This window comes from Takifugu flavidus, chromosome 6 (genome assembly GCF_003711565.1).
Source record: "Takifugu flavidus isolate HTHZ2018 chromosome 6, ASM371156v2, whole genome shotgun sequence".
Classification (NCBI taxonomy): domain Eukaryota; kingdom Metazoa; phylum Chordata; class Actinopteri; order Tetraodontiformes; family Tetraodontidae; genus Takifugu; species Takifugu flavidus.
In genome coordinates this window covers 15,932,098-15,942,802 of record NC_079525.1, presented here as the reverse complement: position 1 = coordinate 15,942,802, position 10,705 = coordinate 15,932,098, and the positions used below count along the sequence as shown (strand labels likewise).

The 10,705-nt window shown below is 50.3% G+C and overlaps 1 protein-coding gene across 28 annotated transcripts in view; it reads right to left on the bottom strand.

The window, feature by feature from the left end:
- ptprdb (protein tyrosine phosphatase receptor type Db) overlaps window positions 1-10,705 on the bottom strand; it is a 109,835-nt gene that overhangs the window by 19,969 nt on the left and 79,161 nt on the right. For 11 of the 28 annotated variants that reach the window (XR_008950975.1, XM_057035566.1, XM_057035574.1 and 8 more), the window contains 16 exons: window positions 10,204-10,314; window positions 8,546-8,557; window positions 7,893-8,162; window positions 7,674-7,783; window positions 7,371-7,568; window positions 7,074-7,199; window positions 6,804-6,951; window positions 6,583-6,728; window positions 6,261-6,405; window positions 5,162-5,464; window positions 4,163-4,356; window positions 3,840-3,866; window positions 3,511-3,628; window positions 2,689-3,276; window positions 2,285-2,379; window positions 1,720-1,976 (listed from right to left, as the gene is read on the bottom strand). Coding sequence is in view for 27 of the 28 variants with exons in the window: in XM_057035566.1 (XP_056891546.1) it covers window positions 1,720-1,976; window positions 2,285-2,379; window positions 2,689-3,276; window positions 3,511-3,628; window positions 3,840-3,866; window positions 4,163-4,356; window positions 5,162-5,464; window positions 6,261-6,405; window positions 6,583-6,728; window positions 6,804-6,951; window positions 7,074-7,199; window positions 7,371-7,568; window positions 7,674-7,783; window positions 7,893-8,162; window positions 8,546-8,557; window positions 10,204-10,314 (2,848 nt within the window). In the remaining variant the exon portion in view is untranslated. The remainder of the gene's footprint in view (window positions 1-1,719; window positions 1,977-2,284; window positions 2,380-2,688; window positions 3,277-3,510; window positions 3,629-3,839; window positions 3,867-4,162; window positions 4,357-5,161; window positions 5,465-6,260; window positions 6,406-6,582; window positions 6,729-6,803; window positions 6,952-7,073; window positions 7,200-7,370; window positions 7,569-7,673; window positions 7,784-7,892; window positions 8,163-8,545; window positions 8,558-10,203; window positions 10,315-10,705) is intronic. The other 17 variants (XM_057035571.1, XM_057035576.1, XM_057035573.1 and 14 more) reach the window with 3 other exon arrangements.

Sequence of the window (10,705 nt, the reverse complement as noted above, 5' to 3'; positions counted from 1 at the left end):
TTAGGGTTAGGGTTAGGGTTAGGGTTAAGGTTAGGGTTGGGTTAGGGTTAGGGTTCAGGGTTTGGGATAAAACTTTTTTTGCACTGGCCTACTGATCGGGAAAGCAGGGGAGTGCGGAGGGTGAGGGCCCCCCCGGGGGGGAGCGATTAGCCAGGGCTCGAGAAGTTCCGGACAGGATCGGGGAGAGAGTCGGATCGCTCAGTCAGGGAAGACTTTGGTGGAATGGCAAGTAGGTATGTGGTTAGGATTGACCTTGGGGTTGGGGCAAGAGTTAGGGTTGGGGTTGGGGTTGGGATTAGGGTTGGGTTAGGGTTGGGGTTAGGGTCAGGGTTAGGTGGTTCAGGGTTAGGGTTAGGGTTAGGGTTAGAGGGTTAGGGTTAGGGTTAGGGTTAGGGTTAAGGTTAGGGTTAGGGTTAGGGTGATGGTTAAGGTTAGGGTTAAGGTTAGGGTTCGGGTTAGGGTTAGGGTTAAGGTTAAGGTTAGGGGGTTAGGGTTAGGGTTAGGGTTGGTTAGGGGTTAGGGTTAGGGTTATGGTTAAGGTTAGGGTTAGGGTTGGGTTAAGGTTAGGGTTAGGGTTAAGGTTAGGGTTGGGTTAGGGTTGGGGTTCGGGTTACGGTTCGGGGTGGGTTAGGTTAAGGTTAGGTTAGGGGGGTTAGGGTTAGGTTCGGGTTGGGGTTAGGGTTAGGGTTAGGGTTAGGGTTAAGGTTAGGGTTAGGGTTAGGGTTAGGTTAGGTTAGGGTTAAGGTTAGGGTTGGGTTAGGGTTAGGTTAGGTTAGGGTTAGGTTAGGGTTAGGGGGTTAGGGTTAGGGTTAGGGTTGGGTTAGGGTTAGGGTTAGGGTTAGGGTTAGGTTAGGGTGAGGTTAGGGTTAGGGTTAGGGTTAGAGTTTCGGGTTAGGGTTAAGGTTAGGGTTAGGGTTAGGGTTAAGGTTAGGGTTAGGGTTAGGGTGATGGTTAAGGTTAGGGTTAGGTTAGGGTTCGGGTTAGGGTTAGGGTTAAGGTTAAGGTAGGGGTTTAGGGTTAGGGTTAGGGTTGGTTAGGGGTTAGGGTTAGGGTTAGGGTTAAGGTTCGGGTAGGGTTAAGGTTAAGGTTAGGGTTAGGGGGTTAGGGTTAGGGTTAGGGTTGGGTTAGGGTTAGGGTTAGGGTTAAGGTTAGGGTTAGGGTTAAGGTTAGGGTTAGGGTTAGGGTTAAGGTTAGGGTTAGGTTTACGGGTTAGGGTTCGGGTTAGGGTTACGGTTAAGGTTCCGGTTTCGGTTAGGGGTTAGGGTTTTAGGGGGGTTCGGTTTCTTATTTTAGGTTATTCGGTTTCGGTTTTTTAGGGTTCAGGTTTAGGGTTAGGGTTCCAGGTTCGGTTTAGGTTCGGTTAGGGGTTAGGGTTAGGGTGGTTAGTTAGTTTTAGGGTGGTTTTTTAGGGTTAGGGTTCCGGTTAGGGTTCGGGTTTCGGGTTCGGTGGTTCGGGTTAGGGTTCGGGTGGTTCGGGTTAGGGTATCGGTTAAGGTTCGGGTTGGGGTTAGGGTTAAGGTTAGGGTCGGGTTCCGGTTCGGGTTAGGGTTAAGGTTAAGGTTAGGGTTAAGGTTAGGGTTAGGGTTAGGGTTAGGCCTGAATGGCAGCTGTCTGACCAAATGGCCTCAAAAGACTTTGAAACAATTCCTCTGACAGCACCCATTTAAGAGCAACAATTCCAAGGTGCTACAACTAGAAATGCTAAACCATCCTCAGTACCTGACTTTGGAGGTGCTCTGCACCGTGGGGAGCTGCACAGTCACCATGCCGTCGGCGTTGGTCTTTCCCAACACCGTGGGCTTCGTTTTCAAGATGTGTGGGGCGGTAGTGGCGGTCACGCGGTGCTGCAGACCCCCGGCGCTGTTGGCCCTGTTTGTGAGCAGAAAGGAGTACTGGGTGTCCGGCTCCAAGCCAGTGATGAGCTTCTGAGTCTGCTTCCCATCCACCTCCACTGACTGGCCCTTTCCATACAGGATCTGGAGATGGAGCAGAGCAAGAGTGTAAACACACATCGTCACCAGTATCTTCATGCTCAGAATAGGGTTTTAGCCTTTCAGCTGTGTGGGATCACACAGAAAATAGGGAAAGAAAGTTTTCCCTTCTGACCAGTTTAATGCTATTCACCTTTATGGGGAACATGAACAGGGAGCTGTTAAAATGGGGGGGCTTGGAATACCACATTGGATATAATTGAGCTTTTATAAAACCAATGTCACAACCCCCCAAAATGTTGACGCACAAACAGATTAGCAAGACTAGCTTGATCGAATGGGAATGTTCTCACGGTGAACGGCTGGGAGGGATTCTTGTCTCGGATCTCCCAGGACAACAGGATGGAGTTCTTCATGGCTGCTTTCACTCGGAAGTTAGTGGCAAAAACTAGGAGGGAAAAGACGTGAAGCATAAGAATAAATTCCAGTTTGGTGACCAATGCCGATCTTACCTTCTCATCATCTCTAGCCTCAATCTATCATCCCTGACAACAGTGAGCGTGAGTGACCGGACGCTTACCTTGTTTTAGGAAAAGCTCGTTTGGTCTAAGACTACAGTGACAAGACAATGAGAAAGGACACTTAGATGTTGTGTGTGCATGTGGACGTGTTGTTTCAGGCATGTGCACGTGCCCTGTGAGGACATTAGATCCTGAGTAACGGCCACGGGTTGTCAGGGAGCCGCTGTGAGTCCTACCTTGGTCCAGCCGCTGCGTCCGAAACTGGACGCTGGGACTGTACGGCCCAGGGCCGACATCTGTGAATGCGCACAACCTGACATCATAGACGGTGTCAGCGCTCAGACCCTCCAACAAGACAGTGGACCCTGGCGCGGGCACCACCACCTCCGAGGCGTTCCCCCGGCTGTTTATGTCCCTGTACAGCACCAAGTACTTTGTGATTTTCCCGTTTTGCTCAATCAGAGGTACTGATTTCCAGGTCAGCAGAAGGGAAGTGGCAGAAGCCTCCTGTAGGACCACATTCTCTGGGGATCCGTTGGGAGCATCTTCAGGGGTCGTCATCTCCTTTGTGGCCTCCTCTCCATATCCCACTTTGTTACGAGCAGAGAGTCTGAACACATAGCTGGCGCCTTTGTGGATGTCCTGGGCAACATAGCGGTTCTCCTTGGCGGGGAACTCCACCACCGTAAAGGGAAGCACATCAATTCGGCCAAAAGTCAGGCGGTACCCCAAAAGTGGCGTGGGTGGGTTTGGAGACGGAAACCACTGAACCAGAACGGTCCCTGAATCTGTGGCACTCACCATCAGTTTAGGCTTCTCCGGCACTAGAGAGAGAGAGAGAGGGAGAGTGGACGTGGAGACCATGACAAGATGATTAGAGGATAATTCTTCGTGGGTCTGCAAAATCTGATTAATGTTGCACCAGAACGAGACGCCCCAGCAGGCAGAGCGAGGTGCGTCAGAGCCACACGCCAAACTCAGGATTTAATGCTCCTGTAATGACCACCATGCACGCTTTGCCTTGAAGGTCTTCATTGAGGTGTTTTGGCTTCACGTACGAGGCAGGCCGGAGCAGACAGGAAGCGGTTTGCTGCGAGCACCGTCGCCCTTGGCTGTGTAGGCCCCCACGGACACAGAGTAGGACGTGTCTGGCTTCAGGTCTCCAAGAACCACCTCCTGCACAGCAAGAAGAGGCACCGTCAGCCTTTTGGGATTTCATCCACTGAACCTTTCAGCAAAGCTCAGTTACATTTGCTTCCATCTCAACACCAGTCATAAACTCTCTCTTTCTTTTCTTTTCAACCTGTTTTATTTGTAGAGTTTTTTTTTACATTGCAGCATATTCATCTAATAAAGATAATAAATAAGAATAAAGAGTTTTACTCACATATTCTTTTGAGTCATCATATTCCCACTAAAGAATTGAACAGCACAAAAAAGAAGAAAAAATACATTTAAATAGTGATTCTAAACACACAATACTCAAATACATAAAAGCAGATGGCTCAGCAGGAAGACTTGACAAAACTTTGACAATCATGTAAACATATAAATGCATTTTTCAGCACCGTGCATTAATACAATATCGTTAAATCACGTAAGAAGGTGACACGCTGCCTTTGGCTTTAACGAAGACGTGACGTAATCAGGTCAAAAATAGCTAATAAAAGTTTGATTTGAAGGGTTTTTGTAAACCACCAAGAAAATCACCTGAGATTCTTCAATGAGGATGTCCCTGACGAAGGGCTGGCCCTGAGGTTCTCCATAGTTCATCCTCACATAGTGGACTTGGTAGCCCCTGATCTGACCATGCCGCAGTTCGGGTGCAGGAGCTCGCCATGTCACCCGAACAGCTGATGCGTTCACGGTGTCTGCCGCTACTGCCCGCGGAGGACCACTCGGAACTACAAATGCATTTTGGAATAGAGGTCACAGGGTCACAGATGACGGGCACCCAATCCTCAGAAAAGGCCTTCACTTTAGCGAACACGTTACTCTTAATCAAAAATACGCTGCTTCTCTTCCAGATTAGGAAAAACAGATTGTGAAAAAGTGTAAACTCTCCCAAAAAGTCTAAAACTGCGCTGATGCCTACGATCAAAAGGTCGAAAAAGCAAATACAGAGAGCGCTGGAGGAAAAACATGGAGGAAGAAGCAGTGAAGGGTAAGAAGCAAATGCAGAGAAAGATAAGAAGAGATAAGAATGGCAAAGAGAAAAAGGGGTTGTTGCCCTGGGCTGATAAACGTGGCAGGAAGAGGAAACGCCACAAAATCTAGCAAAGATTCTCAGAATATAAAGCCAACGTCAAAAATATCAAAAATATTGCTGCTATTCTACATCAGACTGAATCATTTGTGATTGTTGGTGGTTGGCTGAGAACTTGACGGAGGAGAAAGGGGTGAGAAGGGTGTTTTCATGGAGAACATGCCAGAAAATTCCAACAATTCCTCCTCCCACCATTACAGGGAACTTCAGAAGAAAAAAGGTTGAGAACAAAGCGTTTGAGGGGGAGAAGAAGGAGGTTCCCAGACTGAAGGTTTCTGGTTGTTAAACAGGGATAAAGGAGAGTTTCTCCAGACTGGACCTTCTCCAGTGTGCTGCAGCTTCTACAGGCCGGAGCCAGTTAGTTAAAAGGTGGAAGCTCATTCATGCTATGTTAGTCACAGGGACCATCCGAAAACACACGGGGACTTGGTTTAGGAACGTACCATCTTCCTCGGTGCGAACGAGCAGCTGTAAACTCTCGGGTCCTTCTCCAGCTTCCGTCTGTGCCCGAACCGTTATCCCATACTCTGTCCATTTTTGTAGGTTTTCCAGGAGATAGGAAGAACTTTCCGGGGGAATTCTCTCTGTCCTTTTAGACACCTTGATGCCTTCTGTATTGGAGTACTGGACGGTGTATCCCGTAATGACGCCGTTCTGAAACTCCGGAGGAGGCGGAGCCCAACTTACCAGGATACTGGTGGAGCTCGGGCTGGTGCAAGCGACGTCCTGGGGAGGCGCTGAGGGAACTGAGTGACCAGTTGTTTGAGGAGGCAGAGTGGGGTCAGTTGGGTAAATGTTGTTTGATCGTGTGTGTGAGTTAATATTGGTGGGTGGAGGGGTGAAGCGGTGGGGGAGTGCCGTGAAGGAATGGGAGTCGAATCGACGACAGACAGAGAACAAAAGACAAAGAAACATAAAATGAAAACGAAACTCTGGAGAACACAAAGCAAAAACTCCTGACAGAGAATGAGTCTGAGACTAGAACGCTGGATGGCTGAACGAGGATCTGGGATGATCTGGGATGGGCAGCAGCTCTGGCTCGGTAGACATGTCTGAGTGATGACGACGAGGGAATGCCACACGATGCCGACTGGTTTCAACACACACACACACACGCACGCACACGCACACACGCGCGCACACACACACACACACACACATACCTGCCAGTAATGGACTCGTCCTTACAGTCTAGCCAAGACTCTGTCATCCATGACGGGCTTCCTCTCTACCTACAACCATCTGGATCTTACCTCGTGGACCTCGTGGTCACAGACAAACTACAACACTGGCTGGAGTTTTATTGTGGGTCTAAATCTGCTGAAATATTCTGGGTACCGTTCATCAGTTGTTGCTGATGTATGAACTCCTGGGTCGGTTAAGGCTCAGATTCTGATCAACGCCGTCCAGTCTTAGCAAACATAAACCCTCATCTGGACTTTATTCTAGCTGCAGCCTGTTGGGACGCTCAGTTTTCCTTTTTAATAGAAACGCTCTCTCCGACATTCACACATTCCCACTCAATCTGCAGGTTGGACCTACGGGTCTGGGGCGTGTCGACGGACAGCTCGTTGGTATACGCCCCGATTCCATGCTTGCTCTTAGCAGCCAGCTGGAAGACGTAGGCAGAGAAGGGCTTGAGGTTCTTCAAAAGGTAGGAGGTTGTAGGCTCAAAGCTCACTTTCTTCTAAAAGAGACATCATAGAGGAGAGGAGAGGATCTATTCACCAGTAACCCACCAGTAACCCACCAGTAACCCACCAGTAACCCACAAAGCCTTGAAATGAACAACATTTAACGAGCTGTTTTTATTATTATCATCCAACCATCCGTCTAATAATCGACCAAAATGTCGAGGGAATACCTCCTCTGTGTCGTCAGCCCGTCGGTACACCAGTTCATATCCGGTGATCTGGTTATCAGGACCACCCTGTGGTGGGGCCACCCAGGACAGCAGGATGCTGGTTTCCGATTTGGCTTCGCCCTTAAATTCGGAAGGTTGGGATGGAACTACAACCCCGGCACAACCACATTAGTGAGCGGAAGTTGAACTATTCACTGGTGCATATCAGTTTTCACGCTCACCTCCAGTTTTGGCTATAATCTGCAGGTCTTGGGAGAGGGGGCCATCCCCCACAGAGGTGAAGGCCAACACTCGGATGTAGTAGGTCTTGTTTGGAGTCAGACCCTGGATGGTGATGAAGTTGGCGCTGCGCACCATCTGCTTCTCCCACTGTGCAACACAAGCACACAGCCCAGCGAGTAAATCCCACAAACACACTCGGCTCCGACAGATGCAGACAGGTCCGCAGCCGGTGGTGATTCAACCAGCGGTGGAAGCAAATGGCAGCACACCTGGTTGACAGGCAGCAGACTGTTGGAGGTGTAGTAGACTCTGTAGCCCACCACCTGTCCATTCGGTTCCTCTGGCTCGTCCCAGTGAATGATGGCTGTGGTGGTGCTCAGCATACGACCTCTGACCTGCAGAGAGGACAGGAACAGCTGAATCACTAGCATAACAAATGACCGATTAAAAGGTCAAATCTGTAGGCTGTTGTCTTCTTCGCTTTCCCGCGAGATCAAAAACTTTCTCAATTGACCGATTTGACTTCTGACCAGTGACACAATCGTCTCTTTTACTTAGTCTCGGACCTGTCGAGGGGGAGAGGAGGGCGCCTGCTCAGCCGTGCGAGCTTCCACCACGTCACTGGATGGACCCTGGCCGATGGTGTTCACGGCCGCCACCCGGAAATCGTAGTGGGAGTAGGGGCTGAGTCCGCCCACGCTGTACCGCGTGGTGGCGATGCCATCGATCTCTTTGTAAGCGTCATCTGATCCCTTGGCGCGATGCTAGAAGAGATCACATAACGTTCCATCTTCTTCAGTATTGTGGAAACATCTACACAAGCCAACGCTCCAAGGACGAGGTCAGCTGACGTAAACCGTGGTTCACACCTGTATGATATAGTAGGACACAGGTTCGGGGTTTCCAGAATCCCAGGTGAGAGTGATGCTTGTTGCTGTTCTCTCCGTCACCACAGGGGTTCCAGGAGCCTTCGGCAAAGCTGCCAGAGGAAGCAGAAGGAACCCGTGAAGAACGCAGAGCTTTCATACGTACTTTATTCATTTCTTACCTCGACCCAAATGGTGAAACCTTGTGTGCTTTTCACGCACCTTTCACACTAATCTGTGCCACAGCCTCGATCACGCCCAGGGTGGACATGGCCACACACGTGTAGTTGTTGGACTGCCGCACGTCGGTCAGCTCCAGAACGTTCCGGCCGATGGGCATGTCGTCCTCTGGCGTCAGGTCTTCGGCTCCCAGCATCCACTTCACATAAGGCATGGGCGAACCCACCGCCACACAGGTGATGTTCACATTCCCGCCTGGCATGATTTCGCTGTCAGCCGGAGGAATGGAGAAGCGAGGGGGGACGCGGCGCACTGGAGCAGGCAGGACGGGACAGAACCGCCGGCTTTATTCACTTTAAAGCAGTTTTTGCTCACACGCGTGGCTTCAGGGGCGATTTTTGATGGTACATTAGAAAAGCTGAACATCGCCACAGCGGTGCTAGTGACCACACCATCTTTTATTCATGGTTGTTTTAGATTCTAGGGGTTAAAATATTTATTATATATGACGTGAATCATAGAACACTCAAATAAAAACCCAAAAATAAATCTTACAGCAAGCAAAGGAGCAGGCAAACAGAAAAAGGAGGGGAGACAAAATCACAGGAATAAACTGCTGAAGCAACACAAGCGGCTTTTTACTGGAGGAGAAAAGGATTCTGGGAAGAGTCACATGCAGACGTTACTGTACCAACCTTCTCGCAGCTCTGCAGGGGGAGGGAGGACAGAGCACAGCGGGGGGGGCAGAGAGAAGACAGGAAACAGCAGACATGGAGAGAAAACAAGTTAGAACAAGAAGTGCGGCAAGGTGGCATCAGGCATATGTAAGACTGAAGAGTGAGAGAAGGAGAGATTGAAGGGAAGGAGGAGTGCAGTGCCTCCTAGTCTCCACAGACCTCCTGTCAGACACTCACTGAACAGCACTTGTGATTTACAGCCTTTGCAAGCTCTGTTAGACCCGCTCCACCGACTCCACCGTCTTCCTGTGCATCCGGCTCTACGCGCGCTCGTCTACATTAACAGCATGTGCACGCTTGTGTGCCACACGTGTGTGCTGATGTGCACTCATGCACGTGTGTTTATGCTAGCTGTCTCTGACTGATGTTGGAGTCACAAAAAGGCCTTTATTGGTGTCACGTCTGAGGCCCAGGAGGGCCGGGGGACATCCTGTGGGTTGGAAAGACGGAGCCCCCAGACACCAAAGTTTGTCAGATCTGGGACGAATCACAAGTCTCAAACACAAAATGCTTCTTTTTTCTTCTCTCGAGTCAAAAGCCCAAGAAAGAAATACAGATTGAGAGCTTCAGTCAAACATGCTGTCCTGCCTCAAAGGGGCAAGAAGCTGTGCTGCTCTGCTGCTGTGCTGTGCTGTACTGTACTGCTGTGCTGCTGTGCTGTACTGTGCTGTATTGTGCTGCTGTGTGCTGCTGTGCTGCTGTGCTGCTGCTGTGCTGTGCTGTACTGCTGTGCTGCTGTGCTGTACTGCTGTGCTGCTGTGCTGTACTGTGCTGCTGTGCTGCTGTGTGCTGCTGTGCTGTACTGTGCTGCTGTGCTGCTGTGCTGCTGTGCTGTACTGTGCTGCTGTGCTGCTGTGTGCTGCTGTGCTGTACTGTGCTGCTGTGCTGCTGTGCTGCTGTGCTGTACTGTGCTGCTGTGCTGCTGTGCTGTACTGCTGTGCTGCTGTGCTGCTGTGCTGTGCTGTGCTGTACTGTGCTGCTGTGCTGTACTGTGCTGCTGTGCTGTGCTGCTCTGCTGCTGTGCTGCTGTGCTGCTGTGCTGCTGTGCTGCTGTGCTGCTGTGCTTGTGGGGGGGCAGAATCAGGTGCCAGGAGCCACACCTCCCTCTACCTCTGCCGTCTGCCCCCCCCCCCCCAACACCTCGCCTCAGCAGCAAAAAAGGATCTGTAAGGTGCAACGTCCCCATTTGTGGAGGGTTCATTCGTTAACTAACTTTTATCGTTAAAACGCCACAAACGAGAGATCCCAGTTGTCTCCAGGTTGTTCCGCTCTTCGTTCCTTTATAGAGAGGGATTCATTTACGCGTGTGAACGTGCGTGATCGTGCGGCAGGAAGGGCTCGTGAACACCCCACAGGGTGAATGAACTCGTGCTCCACTCCAGATGAAATGACACCTTCAGATCTTCACATCAACTTTTCATTCCTTTCTATCTAAAAATGCCGAGTTTCACTTGGTGACATATGAAGCAGACGGGCTTTAATGACAGCAGATCACATTAATATGAGTAACACAGGCCATGTCGAGACTTCTGGAGCCCAATCTGCTCACACACCTAACTGCTGTTCTAACCCCCCCAGCACGACACGGACCCAGAGTGTGGCTTCATGGCCCTCACCTCGAACATAGAGGTTAGCTGGAGTGGAATAACGTGTGCCATCGCTGTTGGTGGCAACACACTCGTATTTCCCCTGGTCGGATTCCTCACTCATCTCTATCTGCAGGGCACCTGAACCGACGGGGGGGGGGGGGGGGGGGGGGGGGGGGGGAGAGAGGAGAGAGAGGGGGGGAGAGAGAGGAGAGAGAGGGGGGGAGAGAGAGAGTTGCACAGACAAAAGGGGAAAACAGCAATTACCCAGAAGTGGAAGCACCATTTTACTGGTTCATTCATATCTGACATTGACACAGACGTTGGAAGAACTGCACAAAGGGGTCAAAGAAACTTGGGAACGTTTTGCCATTCCGAGCCTAGCTGAACTTGTCGTTAAAAAGGGTCAAATTTATTGAAAAATCTGTCTGGAATCCACCCAAAACAAGGGCATGTTTCCTGATTAAAATATCAAAAAAGAGGAAAAAAGGACCCAGAAGGAAGGTTCCACAAGTCAAAAAGAGGAAGAACG